General features: G+C 43.1%; 1 protein-coding gene across 2 annotated transcripts in view; it reads left to right on the top strand.

Moving 5' to 3' along the window:
• Positions 1-18,541: 18,541 nt before the first annotated feature.
• Positions 18,542-21,137, top strand: part of CLSTN2 (calsyntenin 2) — a gene marked incomplete at both ends in the record, with an annotated part of 634,289 nt that continues 631,693 nt past the window's right edge. The window contains one exon of one of the 2 annotated variants that reach the window (XM_082839413.1): positions 18,542-18,933. In XM_082839413.1, coding sequence (XP_082695539.1) covers positions 18,825-18,933 — 109 coding nt within the window. The remainder of the gene's footprint in view (positions 18,934-21,137) is intronic. The other variant, XM_082839414.1, reaches the window with a different exon arrangement.

Here is a 21,137-nt window from a genome sequence, read left to right as displayed (position 1 = left end):
ATGAAGCCTTTGTTGCATCTGGAATTCTTTTATTGCCACGATTGAATAGTCCATCGTTTCCCCCGCTGACTTCTGAGCATATATTACATATTTTATATGTGTTGGTCTATTCCTAGGCTCTCTCTGCTGTTCCATTTCTCTGTTTGGCTATTGTTTCACACAATCCCAAGTATGATTGTTGTCCATTTTCTGACTTTTTGTGTTGGTTGCTCAACTGAAAAATCTTCACGTTTTCTTCTTTTCCAAGGTAAGCATTAATGACTGTTCTTTCTAAATATCACATTAGCTTCATTTTCTAAGTGTTAATACGTAGTATTTTCACTATTTTTCAATTTCTGAATGTTTTTAAATTTTGATTTTCTCCTTGATCCATTAATCATTTAGAAGTTTTTCCCCTTGATTTTTTTTTTTTTTTTTTTTTTGCGGTACGCGGGCCTCTCACTGTTGTGGCCTCTCCTGTTGCGGAGCACAGGCTCCGGACACGCAAGCTCAGCGGCCATGGCTCACGGGCCCAGCCGCTCTGTGGCATGTGGGATCTTCCCGGACCGGGGCACGAACCCGTGTCCCCTGCACCGGCAGGCGGACTCTCAACCACTGCGCCACCAGGGAAGCCCTCCCCTTGATTTTTAAAGATGTGAGCATTTAAAAACCTTTTTTGTTATTAATTATATTTTAGTATAATGGTAATAAAAATACTGTCTACACGATATAGACTTCTTGGAATTTGTTAACATTTGCTTTGTAAATATCCAACTTGTGTTTGAAAATTAAATTGTATTCTTTAATTGTTCATTGCTGGGTTTATATTTGTCCATTAGAGCAGAATTTCTGATAGTATTGTTCAAATTTTCTCTATTACTAAATTTTATAGGTTTGACCTATAAATTACAAAATGAAGTGCATTAACATCTTTTGATTGTGAATTCATGACTCCTTGTAATTCTGTAAAGTTTTGCTTTATATATTTTGAGATTATGTTATTAAGTACATGGAAGATTAGAACTATTATACCTTCCTGGCAAGTTTACCATTTTATCTTTATGTAAAGATCCTCATTATTTTTAGTAATACTTTTTTTAACTGAATGAAAGTTTCTTTAAATTCTATAGTGCTTTACCATTTTCAAAAGTTTCACAAACATGATTTCATGTAATCCCATAATAACCCTTCTTACCCCCCTACCCCTATATTGCCTCTCCCCCATTCCCTTTCCCCACTGGTTCTCTGTATCTGTGAGTCTGGTTCTTTTTTGTTTTATTCACTAGTTTGTTGTATTTTTAGATTCCACATATAAATTATATCATACAGTATTTATCTTTCTCTGTGTGACTTATTTCATTTAGCATAATGCCCTCCAAGTCCATCCATGTTGCTGCAAATGGCAACATCTCATTCTTTTTTATGGCTGAGTAGTATTCCATTATATATATATACACTACATCCTCTTTATCCATTCATCTGTTGTTTGACACTTAGGTTTCTTGCATATCTTGGCAATTGTAAATAATGCTGCTATGAACATTGGGGGGCATGTATCTTTTCCAGTTAACTTTTGTTTCTTTTGGATATACACCCAGGAGTGGAATTGCTGGGTCATATGGTAGTTCTATTTTTAGTTTTTTGAGAACTCTCCAATACACACACTCTAATTTTCAACTTTTTTTAGGTGTTTCACTTGTAAACAGCTTACAGCAGCGTTTTTAAAATACCTAATTTCAAATCTCTATTAATAGGTAAGTTTAGTCCTTTCATATTTAGTAATGGTATATTTGGATTTATCATATCGATTTATTTTGTTTTAAAAAATCTGCCTTCTATGCTTATATTTTTTTATTCATTTACTGTCATTTATTGGACTGATCACGTTTCCTCCCATCCCCTTTTCTCCTTAATTTTTTGGAAGTTATTTGATCTATATCTTATCTTTAACTGCTTACCCTTAACGTTTTAACCAGCATACTTGTGAGCAAAGAATATTTTAATTCTGAGCTTTCTATTCTAGTTTTCATGCTAGTTTTGCCCAGTATTTTGCTGCTATTTTGTTTATATGCCACTCAAATTACTCATTATTTTAACTTTTTTGTTTTGTTTTGTTTTATTGCTTAGATTTTGTTTAGATGTGTCCATGTGGTTTTTACTGTTCAGTATTCCTTCTTCCATGCTAGAGTTTCCTTCCATGAGGGCCTGTTGGTGACCCAGCATTGGGTGCCTGAAAATGTCTTTGTTTCTTATTTATTCCTCAACAGCAGCTCAGCTATTTAAAGAATTTTTAATTACAGGCATGTTTTAAGCACTTTGAAGATACAGGCATCTGATCAGTTTCTATAAAGAGTCTGAAAGAAGCCCTAATCTCTGTTTGTAAAGTACAAAGTTTCATATTCATGTATATGAATTGTGTTACTTAAATCTTCATAATCACTGTTTGCACATTTGCTCTTTGAAAAACTCTTTCTCTCTCCCTCCCTCCCTCTCTCTCTCCTAGGTAGCTTCAGTATTAAATCAACCTTTAGACCAATTTTAGGAAAATGAATTTACTTTGAATTTTAGTAGTCTGATTTAAGAGTTTCATCCCCAAACTCTAAATCCAAAAAATAGCTTAATATTTTTTACAATAAAGTCAGCTTCCAATATTCAGTTGCTCATGGACAAAAGCAGGAAGGGAGCCACACTTTGCCATTTAGGGAAAGCATCGGGTTTTCAATGTCCTTCAATTCCTCTGTTGGCAAATACATACCGTTTATCATGTGCCACCACACGACACTGCTTTTTGACATTCCCAGGTGCTGTAGAACATCATGTGAAGGTACTATAATATATCCTGTCCCCTTTGGACACATGATTCACTACACATTACCATGCCAACCTGGAAAAGAATTTCTTAAATATTGAGAAATATGAGAGACATAAAACTTTAAAATTACTTGGGTGAGATGATTTCCTTGGAGCAGTCTAGCAAGCCTGGATGGCTATGAAAGAGGAAGAGCAAGCATGGGTAGCCTCTTTCTCTGAACCGGGAAAGTAAAGAAATGTTTACCTCTTCACTTCTCTCTCACAGGGACCTCTCCATTGGGCTGTTGGTGTGGAAGCCATCTCCTGGCTCCTAGCCTGGTCGGCTCCAGGCATTTTAAAGCACGGATGTTTGTACACCTACTAACCCCCATTATGTAACTGAGCATGGTCTAGAGGAAGCTCTGGATCAGGAATCAAGAGAACTAGAATCTAGCCCAGGCTGTGTGACTTTAAGCCAACAGTGTAACCTCTCTTTGCTTCCGTTACCTCGTGTATAAAATGAAAACAATACTTTCACCACCTATCCATTAAGATACTCTCTTACCCTTTACCACCATCTCCACCAATACGATTTTTTTGAATTTTCCTGCAAAATGCGACATGAAAATATTAGCTCTAGATTTTTATAAGAAGAGTGGTTTTGCAGTACAATGTGTGGTGAAATAGTCAAAAAAGAGTAATGCAGAAAAATACTCTGTTCAAAGAAGGCAAACCATTCATTCATTCATTAAACAAGTAACTATTTAACACCTGTGTGCCACCTACATGAGTCTCTCGTCTCCTAAAGCTTGTATTCTATTGGGAAGAGACAAGAAGAAAATAAGCAAGTAAATTCACAAGAAAATATCGGCAAAGAGTGATTGCAGAGAATTAAAAGAGAGCAATGTTAGACAGTAACTTGGTGGCCTCTCTGGAGAGGTGACATTTAAGACGAGACCTGAATGTCACCTGATGGTCAGAGGGAAGTACAATTTCAGGAAGTAGTTCAGTCCTAAGGCAGAAAAGAGCTTGGACAAAAGGCCAGTGGACATGGAGAGAATAGTCTGAGAAGCAGGCAGGAGCAGATCAAGTAAGGCTTTGTAAGTTAGACTAAGATTTTTTTCTTTTGTTTTAAGCGAGATAGGAAGCCCCTTGAGGATTTTAAGATAGACAGGTCCTGGGGAATTAGGAGAAGACATCTATTGAAGGTAGGACTGAGTGGTTAGTGGGGAGGAAGAGGGAGAGACTGTAGGTGGTATATTAGTTTTCTAGGGCTGCCACAACAAAGCAACACAGACTGAATGGCTTATAATTAATTTTCTCATAATACTGGAGGCTAGAAGTCCAAGATCAAGATGTTGGCAAGGTTGATTTCTCCTGAGGCCTCTCTCCTTGGCTTGAGGATGACTGTCTTCTCCCTGTGTCTTTACATGGTCTTCCACGTATGTGTCTGAATTTCCTTTTCTTATAAGGACACCAGTCAGATTGGGTTAGGACCCGCACTAATGACCTCATTTCAACTGAATTACCTCCTTAAAGACTCTATCTCTGAATATAGTCCCATTCTGAGGTGCTGGCTTCAATCTACGAATTTGCGGGAGGGGGGGGATGCAGTTCAACCCATAACAGTAGAAGATACAGTGTGAGCAAAGCTGCAGAAGCAGGGTTTCCATGGTGTCTTCAGACAGACGGTGAAGGTAGCAGCCTGGAGCATAGTTGATACATAACGGAGTCACAGGAAGTCAAGTTATCAATGGAAGTGGAGGTCAGGCTCGTGAGGGTACTGAACCCTGATGAAGGAGCTTTGACTTTCACCTATAGGTCCGGGGGAGCCTTGGAGAGTCTCCCAGCAGTGGGGGAGAGCTGGATATTGATGGTTAGGCAGTTGGTTGTATGAAGACCAGGTAGGAGAGGATGGGAGCAGAGGACAGTTTAGGGCATGGAACTCGAGTCAAACCCTTAGAGAGAGAAGGGAGGGAGGAGCATCCTCCAGAAGAACTTCCAGTAGTGATTTAGACAGCAGGGAGACAGGCCTGGATCCTGGGAAGTTGTGCTGAAAGGCAAAGGCTACTGTGCAAAACTTGTTCTGGGATTACAGTCAGGGTGACTCAGGGCAGCCCTCCTTGTCTCCATCCAAACCCTGCACCTACAGACACAATGGAGGCTAGACACATTGTCTTTGGCTGGAAAAACATGACTCCAGTAGCAGACAGACCTCAGTTCAAATCCCAGCTCCTTCATTTATAGCCATGTGTGATGGTCAATTTGGTGTGTCAACTTGACTGGACCACAAGGTGCCCAGACTTTTGATTAAGCATTATTCTAGGTGTCCCTATGAAATACCTCTGAACTGGAACACTGGCTTTTTCCTGCCTTTGGATTCAAACTGAAATATCAGATCTTCCTGGGTCTCTAGGCTGCCAGCCTTTGGACTGGAACTACACCATCAGTTCTTCTAGTTCTCAGGCCTGAGGATGGACTAAATGACATAATGTGTATAATGTCTGGCTCATAGTAGGTGCTCAATAAATGGCAGGTTCCTTCTCATCCCCCCTAGTGGAACAAAGCCCTGAAATGACAGAGCAGGTAGATTTAGATACAGCATCTGAACTGCTCTGGCAGGGCTTGTGGTCTGGTGCTTCTTGTGCCAGTGTTGGCAAAGCAGCTGGTGGGGCTGGAGCTGGTGTGGGCCCATGTGTGTCCATATGTGTGCACATTTTTTTCTGCATAGACAACACCAAATAATGGGCTAAGAGTCAGAAAGAAGGTGCCCAACATCAGGTGTGGCCCTAGGTGAGTATCCACTATCACTATCGATGGCTTTATTTACTGCATCTCTACCATTTGGCCGAGAAAGGATTCACCTCCTTACAATTCATTTAACCCTGAAAATAACCTTGTTACATTAGGTTACATACTGTATTCCAATTTTTAGATGAACTAAGGTTCAAACAGAATAAGCAGTTTTCTTGAGTCATATTTAGTTAGAAAATGGTAGAACTGGGTTTGGAATCTAGGTTTGTCCAATTCTAGGATTCATTCTCTTTCCACGAAGCTCCACTGGTTCCTTTTCTTGGCCTTTACAAGTCTCAACATTTGAGCTACAGAACGGGACTAATTACACATCACACACAGGACTGACCTCACCATATTTCTCTTTTCCCAGCCTTTGTTGTAGACCAAGTTGGAAGAAGTATGTTCCAGTTACTCTGGAGGCATTACAAACCACCCCAAAACTTAGTGGCATAAACAACTGTTACTGAGCAAAGACTCACTGCCTGACATGCATAGGAACCAATATTATGGCGCCAGCTTTTGAGAAAAGAAAGAGCTTTATTGAGAGGTCAACCAGCAAGGAGGCAAAAGACGAGGCTCTCAAATCTGTCTCCCAGATGCAGGGTTCAAAGGTGAAATTAAGGAGTTAGGGGAATTTCAAACTTGGAAACTGTTTGGCTAGTCTTGAATGAGTCTGTACAAGCTAATTGCCTGCTGGAAGCTGAGTATTCCTTACTGAAGGACTTCTTGCTTCATAAAGGGCTCTGGTGGCAAAATTTTTATTCTTTGAGTTTCACAGACTGATGATTCTTGGTTCTGGGTCATCCTGGAGACATGAGTTCCTGTCTTCCACATTTACAGCACCGTCTCTGTAAAATAACTCCAGGTTTGATTAATCCACAAGTTATTTAAGGAAGCAAAACCAGTTTAAGTTGGTCAATGTTTTATGTGCTGTTTCACAACCATTTTGTTATACTCGTGGATTCTGTGGGTCAGGTATACAGGCAGGGTATAATGGGAATGGATTGACTCTGTTTAATGATGTCTGAGACTTTAGCTGGGAAGGTCCAAACAGCTGGAGGTGACTCAGCAGCTAGGAAATGAAATTATCTGGAGGTTCTGGTATGACTTAAAGGTTGGACTCAGCTGGGGCTGTCAGGGCACCTACATGTGGCCTCTTCACATGACCTGGGATCCTCACAGCATGGCGGCCTCAAGGTAGTTGGACTTTGCCAATGCAGGCTCCAGGCTCCAAAAATGAGCATCCCAGTGAGCAAGGCAGAAGCTTCATTGCCCTTGTGATCTGGGAAGTCACAGAACATCGCTTCTGCCAAATTCTACCCGTAGAAGCAGTCCCAAGCCTGCTCAGATTCAAAGAGAGAAAAGATAGATCCATCCGTCAATGGGAGAAGTGTCACTGAATTTTATGGCTTTTTTTTTTTTTTTAACACCACAGGGTATAAACGTCCAAGGAAAGTGTAGGAGACTGTACCAGAATCATTCCTTGCTGTCATCAATGACATCTTTGTTTTCAGTCAGGCACTCTACCTCACCAAGCATAGAACACTCATGTCTAAACAATGTCGAACATGAATTGGATTTGGTAGTGAACAAGCTTGTCTTGCCTTCTCGTGAAGAAAAATGCCTGAACTTTAAAAAGCTCCTTTGCCAACAGCAGTGTCTGCACTAGCACCAAAACATCTGAGAGATGTTGAAAATTCTGTAACCTGTCCAGTTGCTGGTGGGTCATGAAGACCCAGCTTTGCCTGCCAAGATGGGGGAGGGGAGCAATAAATGACCCCAGTTCTTAAACAGTCAGGTTTTTGACCTTTCTTTTAAAGTTAAGTATTTTCAGTTAAATTCAGTTTAGATCATGTAGAAAGCCGCAGTTTAATTTTCTTTTTAAAAATAAGTTTCCATAAGCTGGTATATTTTATTTATTTTCTTCATTTATCCAGTTTAAATTATTTAGGGGCTGTGTTTTGGTGCTTAATTGGGCAAGGCATTAATGACCCTGGTGAAAATGAGAGGGAATGGCGGTGTTTATGTCAGGCCTGTTCCCTTTGGATTCTATTTCCTGAAACAGGAGAGTTATTTATTTATTAAAAACTATTAACCCAAATAAATTGTCTGAGATTCATTACTGCATTGCCAGGTGGGGCCCTGGACTTGGAGCTTAAAGTGACCAAAGCCTTACATCATTCTTTCCACCATTTTTTGAGCAAGATGTGTAAAGGAACATGCTCCAATAGCAAATCAAGAAAAAAGGGGGGAGCCTCAAATAAATTCAGATTTATATCCCTACTTTCGTGACAACTAGTTATTTGAAAAGTCATTATGCAGAAGTGACGGTGGATAAAGATTTTTTTAAAAATCGAATTCCCAAAGCTACCTCTTCTGATTTGAAACTAGTTTTTAATTGTTTTAATTTATTTTTATTTTTTAACATCTTTATTGGAGTATAACTGATTTACAATTGTGTGTTAGTTTCTGCTTTATAAAAAAGTGAATCACCTGTACATATACATATATCCCCATATCTCCTCCCTCTTGCATCTCTTTCCCACACTCCCTATCCCACCTTTCTAGGTGGTCACAAAGCACCGAGCTGATCTCTCAGCTGTTGCCCACTAGTTATCTGTTTTACACTTGGTAGTATATTTAAGCCCATGCCACACTCTCACTTCGTCCCAGCTTACCCTTCCCCCTCCCTGTGTCCTCAAGTCCATTCTCTACATCTGTGTCTTTATTCCTGTCATGCCCCTATGTTCTTCATAACCATTTTTTCTCTTTCTTCTTTTTTAGATTCCATATATATGTGTTAGCATACGGTATTTGTTTTTCTCTTTCTGACTTACTTCACTCTGTATGACAGTCTCTAGGTCCATCCACCTCACTACAAATAACTCAATTTCATTTCTTTTTATGGCTGAGTAATATTCCATTGTATATATGTGCCACATCTTCTTTATCCATTCATCTGTCGATGGACACTTAGGTTGCTTCCATGTCCTGGCTATTGTAAATAGAGCTGCAATGAACACTGTGGTACATGACTCTTTTTGAATTATGGTTTTCTCAGGGTATATGCCCAGCAGTGGGATTGCTGGGTCGTATGGAAGCTCTATTTTTAGTTTTTTAAGGAACCTCCATGCTGTTCCCCATAGTGGCAGTATCAATTTACATTCCCACCAACAGGGCAAGAGGGTTCCCTTTTCTCCACACCCTCTCCAGCATTTATTGTTTGTAGATTTTTTGATGATGGCCATTCTGACTGGTATGAAGTGATACCTCATTGTAGCTTTGATTTGCATTTCTCTAATGATTAATGATGTTGAGCATTCTTTCATGTGTTTGTTGGTAATCTGTATATCTTCTTTGGAAAAATGTCTATTTAGGTTTTCTGCCCATTTTTGGATTGGGTTTTTTTTTTTTTTTTTGATATTGAGCTGCATGAACTTGTATATTTTGGAGATTAATCATTTGTCAGTTGCTTCATTTGCAAATATTTTCTCCCATTCTGAGGGTTGTCTTTTCATCTTGTTTATGTTTTCCTTTGCTGTGCAAAAGCTTTTCAGTTTTTGTAGGTCCGATTTGTTTAGTTTTGTTTTTATTTCCATTTCTCTAGGAGGTGGGTCAAAAAGGATCTTGCTGTGATTTCTGTCATAGAGTGTTCTGCCGATGTTTTCCTCTAAGAGTTTGATAGTGTCTGGCCTTACATTTATGTCTTTAATCCATTTTGAGTTTATTTTTGTGTATGATGCTAGGGAGTGTTCTAATTTCATTCTCTTACATATAGCTGTCCAGTTTTCCCAGCACCACTTATTGAAGAGGCTGTCTTTTCTCCATTGCATATTCTTGCCTCCTTTATCAAAAATAAGGTGACCATATATGCGTGGGTTTATCTCTGGGCTTTCTATACTGTTCCATTGATCTATATTTCTGTTTTTGTGCCAGTACCATACTGTCTTGATTACTGTAGCTTTGTAGTATAGTCTGAAGTCAGGAAGCCTGACTCCTCCAGCTCGTTTTTTCTTTCTCAAGATTGCTTTGGCTATTCGGGTTCTTTTGTGTTTCCACACAAATTGTGAAATTTTTTGTTCTTATTCTGTGAAAAATGCCATTGGTAGATTGATAGGGATTTCACTGAATCTGTAGATTGCTTTGGGTAGTATAGTCATTTTCACAATGTTGATTCTTCCAATCCAAGAACATGGTATATCTCTCCATCTATTTGTATCATCTTTAATTTCTTTCACCAGTGTCTTATAGTTTTCTGCATAGAGATCTTTTGTCTCCTTAGGTAGGTTATTCCTAGGTATTTTATTCTTTTTGTTGAAATGGTAAATGGGAATGTTTCCTTAATTTCTCTTTCAGATTTTTCATCATTAGTGTACAGGAATGCAAGAGATTTCTGAGCATTAATTTTGTATCCTGCTACTTTACCAAATTCATTGATTAGCTCTAGTAGTTTTCTGGTAGAGTCTTTAGGATTCTCTCTGTACAGTAACATGTCATCTGCAAACAGTGACAGCTTTACTTCCTCTTTTCTGATTTGGATTCCTTTTATTTCTTTTTCTTCTCTGATTGCTGTGGCTAAAACTTCCAAAACTATGTTGAATAATATTGGTGAGAGTGCACAACCTTGTCTTGTTCCTGGTCTTAGAGGAAATGGTTTCAGTTTTTCACCATTGAGAACAATGTTGGCTGTGGGTTTGTCATATAAGGCCTTTATTATGTTGAGCTAAGTTCCCTCTATGCCTACTTTCTGGAGAGTTTTTATCATAAATGTGTGTTGAATTTTGTCAAAAGCTTTTTCTGCATCTATTGAGATGATCATATGGTTTTTCTCCTTCAATTAGTTAATATTGTGTATCATATTGATTGATTTGCATATATTGAAGAATCCTTGCATTCCTGGGATAATCCCCACTTGATCATGGTGTATGATCCTTTTAATGTGCTGTTGGATTCTGTTTGCTAGTATTTTATTGAGTATTTTTGCATCTATGTTCATCAGAGATATTGGCCTGTAGTTTTCTTTCTTTGTGACATCTTTGTCTGGTTTTGGTATCAGGGTGATTGTGGTCTCATAGAAAGAGTTTGGGAGTGTTCCTCCCTCTGCTATATTTTGGAAGAGTTTGAGAAGTATAGGTGTTAGCTCTTCACTAATTGTTTGATAGAATTCACCTGTGACACCATCTGGTCCTGGGCTTTTGTTTGTTGGAAGATTTTTAATCATAGTCTCAATTTCAGTGCTTGTGATTGGTCGGTTTATATTTTCTATTTCTTCCTGGTTCAATCCCTGAAGGTTGTGCTTTTCTAAGAATTTGTTCATTCTTCCAGGTTGTCCGTTTTATTGGCATATAGATGCTTGTAGTAATCTCTCATGATCCTTTGTATTTCTGTAGTGTCAGTTGTTACTTCTCCTTTTTCATTTCTAATTCTATTGATTTGAGTCTTCTCCCTTTTTTTTCTTGATGTGTCTGGTTAATGGTTTATCAATTTTGTTTATCTTCTCAAAGAACCAGCTTTTAGTTTTATTGATCTTTGCTATTGTTTATTTCATTTCTTTTTCATTTATTTATGATCTGATCTTTATGATTTCTTTCCTTCTGCTAACTTTGGGGTTTTTTGTTCTTCTTTGTCTAATTGCTTTAGGTGTAAGATTAGGGTGTTTATTTGAAATGTTTCTTGTTTCTTGAGATAGGATTGTATTCCTATAAACTTTCCTCTTAGGACTGCTTTTGCTGCATCCCATAGGTTTTGGGTCGTTGTGTTTTCATTGTCATTTGTTCTTAGGTATTTTTTGATTTCCTCTTTGATTTCTTTTGTGATCTCTTGGTTATTAAGTAGTGTATTGTTTAGCCTCCATGTGTTTGCATTTTTTACAGATGTTTTCCTGTAATTGATATCTAGTGTCATAGTGTTGTGGTCAGAAAAGATACTTGATGCAGTTTCAATTTTCTTAAATTTACCAAGGCTTGATTTGTGACCCAAGATATGGGCTATCCTGGAGAATGTTCATGAGCACTTGAGAGGAAAGTGTATACTGTTGTTTTTGGATGGAATGTCCTGTAAATATCAATTAAGTCCATGTTCTTTAATGTATCAGTTAAAGCTTGTGTTTCCTTATTTATTTTCATTTTGGATGATCTGTCCATTGGTGAAAGTAGAGTGTTAAAGTCCCCTACTATGATTGTGTTACTGTTGACTTCCCCTATTATGGCTGTTAGAATTTGCCTTATGTGTTGTGGTGATCCTATGTTGGGTGCATAAATATTTCCAATTGTTATATCTTCTTCTTGGATTGATCCCTTGATCATTATGTAGTGTCCTTCTCTGTCGCTTGTTATAGTCTTTATTTTAAAGTCTATTTTGTCTGATATGAGAATTGCTACTCCAACTTTCCTTTGATTTCCATTTGCACTGAATATCTTTTTCCATCCCCTCATTTTCAGTCTGTTTGTGTCCCTATGTCTGAAGTGGGTCTCTTGTAGACAGCATATATATATATATGGTCTTGTTTTCGTATCCATTCAGCTAGTCTATGTCTTTTAGTTGGAGCATTTAATCCATTTACATTTAAGGTAATTATCAATATGTATGTTCCTATTTCCATTTTCTTAATTGTTTTGGGTTTATTATTGTAGATCTTTTCCTTCTCTTGTGTTTCCTGCCTAGAGAAGTTCCTTTAGCATTTGTTGTAAAGCTGGTTTGGTGGTGCTGAATTCTCTTAGCTTTTGCTTGTCTGTAAAACTTTTAATTTCTCTCTCAAATCTGAATGAGATCCTTGTTGGGTAGAGTAATCTTGGCTGTAGGTTTTTCTCTTGCATCACTTTAAATATGTCCTGCCACTGCCTTCTTGCTTGCAGAGTTTCTGCTGAAAGATCAGCTGTTAACCTCATGGGGATTCCCTTATGTGTTAGTTGTTTTTTTTCCCTTGCTGCTTTTAATATTTGTTCTTTGTATTTAATTTTTGATAGTTTGATAAATATGTGTCTTGGCATGTTTCTCCTTGGATTTATCCTGTATGGGACTCTCTGTGCACTTCCTGGACTTGATTGATTATTTCCTTTCCCATATTAGGGAAGTTTTCAACTATAATCTCTTCAAATATTTTCTCAGTCCCTTTCTTTTTCTCTTCTTCTGGGACCTCTATAATTCGAACATTGGTGTGTTTAGTGTTGTCCCAGAGGTCTCTGAGACTGTCCTCAATTCTTTTTATTCTTTTCTCTTTATTCTCCTCTGCAGTAGTTATTTCCACTATTTTATCTTCCAGGTCTGTTATCCGTTCTTCTGCCTCAGTTATTCTGCTATTGATTCCTTCTAGAGAATTTTTAATTTCATTTATTGTGTTGTTCATCATTGTTTGTTTGTTCTTTAGTTCATCTAGGTCCTTGTTAAATGTTTCTTGTATTTTCTCCATTCTATTTCCAAGATTTTGGATGATCTTTACTATCATTACTCTAAATTCTTTTTCAGGTAGACTGCCTATTTCCTCTTCATTTGTTTTGTCTGGTGGGTTTTTACATTGTTCCTTCATCTGCTTTGTGTTTCTCTGTCTTCTCATTTTGCTTAACTTACTGTGTTTGCTGTCTCCTTTTTGCAGGCTCAGGTTCGTAGTTCCCATTGCTTTTGGTGTCTGCCCCCAGTGGGTAAGTTTGGTTCAATGGGTTGTGTAGGCTTCCTGGTGGAGGAAACTAGTGCCTGTGTTCTGGTGGATGAGGCTGGATCTTGTATTTCTGGTGGGCAGGACCGCATCCAGTGGTGTGTTTTGGGGTGTCTGAGACCTTATTATGATTTTAGGCAGCCTCTGTGCTAATGGGTGGCATTGTGTTCCTGTCTTGCTAGTTGGTTGGCATAGGGTGTCCAGCACAGTAGCTTGCTGGTCGTTGAGTTGAGCTGGGTCTTAGCCTTGAGATGGAGATCTCTGGAAGAGCTTTTGCCATTCGATATTACATGGTGCTAGGAGGTCTCTGGCGGACCTATGTCCTGAGCTTGGCTCTCCCACCTCAGAGTCAAAGGCCTGACACCAGGCCGGAGCACCGAGACCCTGTCAGCCACATGACTCAGTAGAAAAGGGAGAAAAGAAAGAAAGAAAGAAAGAAACGAAGGAAGGAAGGAAGGAAGGAAGGAAGGAAGAGAGAAAGAAAGAAAAAATAATGTTTTTAAAATAAAAAATAATTATTAAAAGTTAAATAATTAAAAAGTAATAAAAAAGAAAAAAAAGAATTAAATAAAGAAAGAAGAGAGCAACCAAACCAAAAAAAAAAAAAAAAAAATCCACCAATGATAAAAAGCACTAAAATCTATACTAAAAAGAAAAAGAAAGGACAGACAGAACCCTAGGACAAATGGTAAAAGCAAAGTTATACAGAGAAAATCACACAAAGAAGCATACAAATACATACTCAGAAAAAGAGAAAAAGGAAAAAATTACATATGTCGTTGCTCCCAAAGTCCACCACCGTCAATTTTGGGATGATTTGTTGTCTATTCAGGTATTCCATAGATGCAGGTACATCAAGTTGATTGTGGAGATTTAATCCGCTGCTCCTGAGGCTGCTGGGAGAAATTTCCCTTTCTCTTCGTTGTTTGCACAGCTCCTGGGTTTCAGCTTTGGGTTTGGCCCTGCCTGTGTGTGTAGGTCACCTGAGCGCGTCTGTTCCCTGCCCAGACAGGATGGGATTAAAGCAGCAGCAGTTTAGGGGGCTCTGGCTCAGGCTGGGGGGAGGGAGTGGTATGGAGTGCGGGGTGAGCCTTCAGGGGCAGAGGCCGGCGTGACGTTGCACTAGCTTGAGACGCGCTGAGTGTTCTCCCGGGGAAGTCGTCCCTGAATCCCGGGACCCTGGCAGTGGCGGGCTGCACAGGCTCCTGGGAGGGGAGATGTGGCCAGTGACCTGTGCTCGCACACAGGCTTCTTGGTGGCAGCAGCAGCAGCCTTAGCGTCTCATGCCAGTGTCTGGGGTCTGTGGTGATAGCCAAGGCATGCACCCGTCTCTGGAGCTCATATAGGTGGTGCTCTGAATCCCCTCTCCTCGTGCACCCCGAAACAATGGTCTCTTGCCTCTTAGGCAGGTCCAGACTTTTTCCAGGACTCCCTCCCGGCTAGCTGGGGCGCACTAGCCCCCTTCTGGCTGTGTTCACGCAGCCAACCCCAGTCCTCTCCTTGGGATCCCACCTCCGAAGCCTGAGCCTCAGCTCCCAACCCCTGCCCACCCCGGTGAGTAAGCAGACAAGCCTCTCGGGCTGGTAAGTGCCGGTCGGCACCGATCCTCTGTGCAGCAATCTCTCAGCTTTGCCCTCCGCAGCCCTGTTGCTGCGCTCTCCTCCGTGGTCCGAAGCTTCCCTGCTGCCAGCCTCGGTCTCTGTCAGTGAAGGGGCTTCGTAGTGTGTGGTAACTTTTCCTCCTTCACAGCTCCCTCCCAGTGGTGCAGGTCCCATCCCTATTCTTTTGTCTCTGTTTTTTCTTTTTTCTTTTGCCCTACCCAGGTACGTGGGGAGTTTCTTGCCTTTTGGGAAGTCTGAGGTCTTCTGCCAACATTCAGTACGTGTTCTGTAGTTGTTCCACATGTACATGTATTTCTGATGTATTTGTGGGGAGGAAGGTGATCTCCATTTCTTACTCTTAACACCATCTTGAAGGTCTCTCCTATCTGAAACTACTTTTTTAAAAAATTTACTTTATTGAAGTATAGTTGATTTCAATGTTTTGTTAATTTCTGCTGTACAGCGAAGTGATTCAATTATATATATATATATATATATATATATATATATATATATTCTTTTTCATAATCTTTTCCATTATGGTTTATCACAGGATATTGAATATAGTTCCCTGTGCTATACGGTAGGACCTTGTTGTTTATCCATTCTATGTATAATAGTTTGCATCTGCTAATCCCAAACTCCCAATCCTTCCCTCCCCCTTGTGGGCAACCACAAGTCTGTTCTCCATGTCTATGAATCTGTGAAACTACATTTTTTTGTTTACTTATTGTATATGTTTCTCTCAAAACCATGATGTGTGAGAAAAAGATGGAATTTGGAATTAGGCAGACATGAATTCACAATCTGCACAAATAGGTGAATGTAGATGAGTTACTCAAACTTTCTTAGACAGTAACCTGGTTAGAACACAATAGGGAACATAACACCTGTTGTTGCAATGATTAAAATAAGTATGGGTTGCAAAACCCCCCATTGCAAAGCCTGGCACCAAGTGAACAGGGACACATTATTTGTTGTGTTGGTTTACCCATTTTTTTGCATCTGCAATGGCCCAGCACAGGCAGAGGGCACAGCTCCATACAGATGATGTGGACTTGAGGCTCTTGTGGCCCGAGAATTTCCAAGTCTATACTTACTCACCTTCATCCCCTCTAAGCCGGGTTGTTGGTGACTTTCTCTCAAAAGACACAAATCAGCGTTATGACTGGCATTTCAGAGACTTGGGAAGTAGAGATAAAAGGGAGACATTTTTTACATTTATTGGATGGTGACTATGTGCCAGGCAACATATTGAGTGTTTCACATATATTTTCTCATTTACTTCTTGTAATGACCTTACGAAGTAGGCATAATGCTCCTTAATCAACCACCCCAAAACATAATGGCTTAATGCAACAACCATTTATTCCTCTTCATGAGTCAGCTGGGCGGCTCTGATGCGGGTCAGGATTGGCTGACCTCGGCTGGGCTTGCTCATGTGTCTGTGTTCAGCTCGTGGGTCAGCTGGTGCTGACCAGTCTAGGATGGCCTTGGCTGGCTGGACAGTTCAGCTCTACTCCATGTGGTCTCTTGCCCTACTGCAGTGGTCCAAGAGAGGAAGAGGAAACATGCATGTTACCGTCCCACTGGCCAAAGCAAGTCATGTGGCCAAGCTCTGAGTTGAGGTGGGAGAATACATCCAAAGGGAATGAATTCAGGGGGACATGAACAAATGGGGGTCATTAGTACACTTGATTTTTCACAACAGGCATGGTTATTACCTCCAGAGGAGGAGATGGAGGCTAGCAACGCTGTGCCTCTTGTTCACTGGCCTGCCCCCTGGTGTCTTTCTCTGCTGTGTTCTTTTTGGTGATCTACTACATGGGGTGGGGATACTTTCCAATCAGCTGTATTTCCCCTTCTCATTATTTGGTCTGCATTTGAAATTTCATGTAAAAATTTTGGGACTAACCAATTGGTCTTAAAGAAACTCAAAGGAATGACATCAAGGGACAGTGTGGGTAAGTTAGTAAGGTGAGTCTACTTATTAGAAAATGAAGGGGAGGCAGATATGTAATTGGATGGAGCACAAACAGAAGAAAATGAGACAAATTTATATTTCTCCTCTATCTGCTGGTTTCCCTGATTTTGCCTGGGTCACCTTCACCTTCCCTGCCTCCATGCCATCCTTTCTGGATCCTGACATCAAGTCTGAAAAAGGCAAGAGCCTGATATGGACCTGAGGCACTTATTAGCTCTTTGATCTTGGGCAAGGAAGTTCCTTCCCTAATTTCCCCGAGCCTCCATTTGTGCATGTGAGAAAGAATAAGAGCACAGATGTGGGTTGTGTGGGTTTAAGGAGACCTGCAGGTGAAGCGCCCTGCCTAGGCTGAGCCTTCCTGCAGCCGCCATGAGTCATGGCTGCCCTGCAAGCGCTTTTTGGTGCCTGGAAATGCAGAAGAGTCGACCTGCACAACTGCAGCGGCTCTGAGTGAGCTGCCAGGGTGGTGCAGAGCGGCTGAGCAGCATGAGGGCTGTTAATGGATTTTATGGCTTTGTTGAGTATCCCAAATTACAGTTATTAATTATAGGATGCTGTTTAGACACCGTTGCAACATATATTTTGTTAGTTGATTTGTATAGGCACATATCTGGCAACATAAAGAATGTGTAGGACCATAACACTTACAAAGCACTGTAATCGCCTTTTACAGCCCTCTTTGGCTTCTCAGACAGGAACAAAGGCTTTGAGGAGAGGACGGACAACTCTCCTTGGCCTTTGGACTGTCTAATGTCTAATTTAGTGTCCAGTGGCAGGGTGACATAACCTGTCTAGGTGCTCAGTATATGAGTTGAATCAATGAATAAATAACTTTTTTTTTCTAGATTTCTCTATTTCCTTAACTATTCCTTATGAACCCTGACCTGGGTGTGATATTGGCACTGCATATATGTATGCAAATAAGGTCAAGGATTTCTTCTGAGCCATCAGTTAATGTTTAGGGAGTACCTCTATGAACCTTGTGTGGCCTGGGGGTGGTGGGGAGTTGTCAAGCGTGCAAGGCCGTTGCACTCTGGGTACTGACAATTACTCACGAGGTGTTACAAGGCATGACGTCGGGTGGCCTGGTCTCAAGATGCTTGGAGTGAAACAGAAAGGTGGTAACTTCTTGCCTGGGTACCATACTGCAGGGAAGTGTCTGTCCCACTGCAGCCTCGTCAGGCCCAGCGGCCCACGTTGGCTTTTGTGATCTGGTCCATCAGCCTCCGAGAGCCGTGGCTGTTCGTGCCTCTCCAAGATGGTGCGGAGTGCGGCCATTGCCCTCCGGGTCCGCGGTGATGTACCCATCTTGGCAACTCCGAGCAGCACTCGCGCTTTCCAGCTCTAGCGTGTGCCTGGCGCCCTCCCCAGACCAGGCGGCACAGAACGTCCGGAGACCCGGCCAAGGGCAGGACCTGCAGCAACGCCCGCCCGCCCAACCCTCCGCACGGATGTCAGCTCCAAGGGCGTGGCGGGGCACGGTGCGCTGAGCCCTCGCAGGCGACGCTCAGTCTCCCGGGGACCACTTCTGAGGGAGCCAGCCCTCCCACGAGGCAGTTATTTGAGAGCCGGAGCGAGGGCGCGAGGCCGGAGGGCTCCCCGCAGCCGCCCACCCGGTCCTCTGGGAGCCGAGTCCTACCTGGAGGAGGAGCGCCCCGGAGCTCGAGGACGGTGGAGGAAAGTTGGGGGGCGAGGGCGCAGAGCCGCGAGCCTAGGAGCCGCGGCCGGTGTCCGCGTCTCATGAATATGCAGGAGCCACCTCCCTCCCTCCGTGACGTCACGGGCCGTCCTGGGGTGAGCGCCGGAGCTGCTCGGGGTCCGCGCCAGTGAGCGCGGCTGCTGAGGGCGAGCTAGCGGCGCGGCGGCGGGCACCGGAGGCCGAGCGCGGCGGCGCCCGAAGCGCACACAGCGGCAGGGCAAGGCGGCCCGAGGCCCGGCGGACACCGGAAGGCGAGAGCCGGCGAGGGCAGTAGGCGGCGGCGGCGGCAGCGGCAGCTCGTAGGCGGCGGCGGCGGCGGCGAGGATGGTGACTGGGAGGCTGTGCTGGGTACCGCTCCTGCTGGTGCTGGGCGTGGGGAGCGGCAGCGGCGGCGGCGGGGGCAGCCGGCGGCGCCGCCTCCTCGCCTCTAAAGGTGGGTGCTGGGGAAGTTTCTTCGTCTCCGAGGAGGGAAGCAGGGCGGGCTTGAGGGTGCAAGCGGCGGGGACCCCGCTGGATTTGCACACCCTCCCTTGCCGCAGCTTCCCCGGCCTCCGTGCGCCCGGGATGACCAAAGTGAGCGCCCAGCGCCCTGGACCAGAGAGATTCCACCTGCGGACGCCGGCCCAACCCCTGGGCAGGTTCTAGGGACCCAGGGGAAGGCCAGGTCTGGGGAGTCCGGACAACTCTGTGGGCTTTCTGCGTCGGAGTGGGGGTGTAGTGGCCGAGTGGCAGGCTCCGGCCCGGGAGCGGCGGGAGCAGGGCGCTGGCACGGCGCGGACAGGCAGTTGTCTGCTCCAGCCCTGAGGGAGGAATCAGTGGCGGCGCCGTCAAAGGAGGGAGCAGAGCTCGTTTCCCAGCTCGGGGATGGGGTGGAAACTTGTGGGCTCCGGGGAAGGCCTCCCTGGCTGGCTTCAGGATCCCCCAGGGCGGCTCTGGCTCCCCTGGGAACGCGCGCCCTCCGGGTGGGCCGCGGAGTCCGGAAGAAGTGCGGGATGTGACCCTTCCCCATGGCCTCTCCGACTGTGCTTGGGCACCCGAGCACAGAGGCGCGGAATCCGGTGACCTCCCTCCCCGCAACCCTATTGGCTTGGAGTTCTTGACCTCCCCGCTTCTCCCGCCCCGGAGGAAGCAAGATCCTGGTGAACGCCTGGCGCGGTCGGGAGACTGTAGGCTGGCGAGCCGCGGAATTTGCTGCCTGGGAGCGCGGGGAGGAGCGCCGGGGTGGGGGCGTCTGGAGGGCGAACTGAAACGGAAGGTCACGTGCTTGCTGGACGGTGGTGGGAGAGGCAAGGGAGGAGCAGAGCGGGCTTGGGTAGCGATGGGCGCAGGAGAGGCGGTGGCAGTTCTGGGCTGGAGTGCCCGGCTTGGTGGTAACTTGTTGATTCTCTGCGTTTTGACTAGGATAGAAGGGCGTGCGATTGGTTTAAAGGCTGTGGCCAGATTTGCCCGGCAACCAGTACGGGAAGGAACGTGGTCACTGACAATCCTCAGAGGACAGAGGAGTTTGCTCTTGTAGATAAAGAGGCTCCGTATTAGCGGCAACCTGATTTGCAAACTGGCTTTGAACTGTAGCTTACCTGTGGCTCAGGAGGGAATGTATTCTACGTTTAATTACCCTTGGAGGGTGGGGAGAGCGCGAGGCAGCCAGTTCGCCTCCTCAGGACCTCGGGAATGCCTCTCCCGCAACTTGAGAGTGAGACGGTTGAGAATAGGAGAGTTTCTGTTTATGCTGTAATCTTTTAGTTTGGTGGCATCGTTTTTTGTAACATTATTTTATAAGCAGGCATCCTGTTCCTTTTCATCAATTCCTACCCCACCCCCATCCTTGAGAGGTAGTTTTTTTGGGGGGAAGACGAAAACTGATTATGAAAATGTCTCAAACATGTGGTAAAGGAAAGGTAAAGGAATGGGTAAAGGAGCCGTTGATCATTCAGAGAGACGCTTGTTTTGGTGAAAGCAAGAATAAAAAACAAAGAACGACCAAATCGTTTGCTCTCCTTCCCCAATATAGACACTTTGTTAAATAGGCAGATTACATGTTTTCGATTTTTTTCGTCACTTTGTAGCGGAGCAAATGGCGTATGTTTAAGCCGATGTTTACATACAGGGGGGCTCACAGCAAGTGAAGGAAGGGAAAAAAACTTGTTTGGGAAGAAGACCTGGTATGCTTATGCATCGCCTGGTTCCCAGGTCAAAATGGAAAACTTGGTAGAGATAAAAGAGAAAGATTGAAAAGAAAAAAAAAATCCAGGCTCTCAGTGATTCACGCATATGTGAATAATTATGTGCATTTTAACCAACACCTTGCATCTTCTCCACTTAGAACATATTTCATGTTGAAAATAAGCCATTTGTCTTTCCGGAGTAAAAAGTTGATTGGTCCTGCGGAGCTAGAGTTGCTGTCTCCCCCGCGTTCTTTCCTCTTTCTCTTTCCAACCACTGGGGGGCTGCAAAGGGCGCCGTTAGCTACATTTTTCTTTTCATTTCTTTTTTAAAGACAAATATGTAATATTTGATCAAAACAGAGACATTTGCTCTGACACTTTAGCTGGGATTTACAGGGCTGACTCTCCTTATTACAATGCATGTGCATTTTATGTCTCTAAATTTTATATAATTTCTGAAGAACATTTGAGA

Source organism: Leucopleurus acutus (genome assembly GCF_964270905.1).
Source record: "Leucopleurus acutus genome assembly, chromosome: 5".
In the NCBI taxonomy this organism is placed as follows: Eukaryota; Metazoa; Chordata; class Mammalia; order Artiodactyla; family Delphinidae; genus Leucopleurus; species Leucopleurus acutus.
This window is presented reverse-complemented; position numbering and strand designations above follow the sequence as displayed.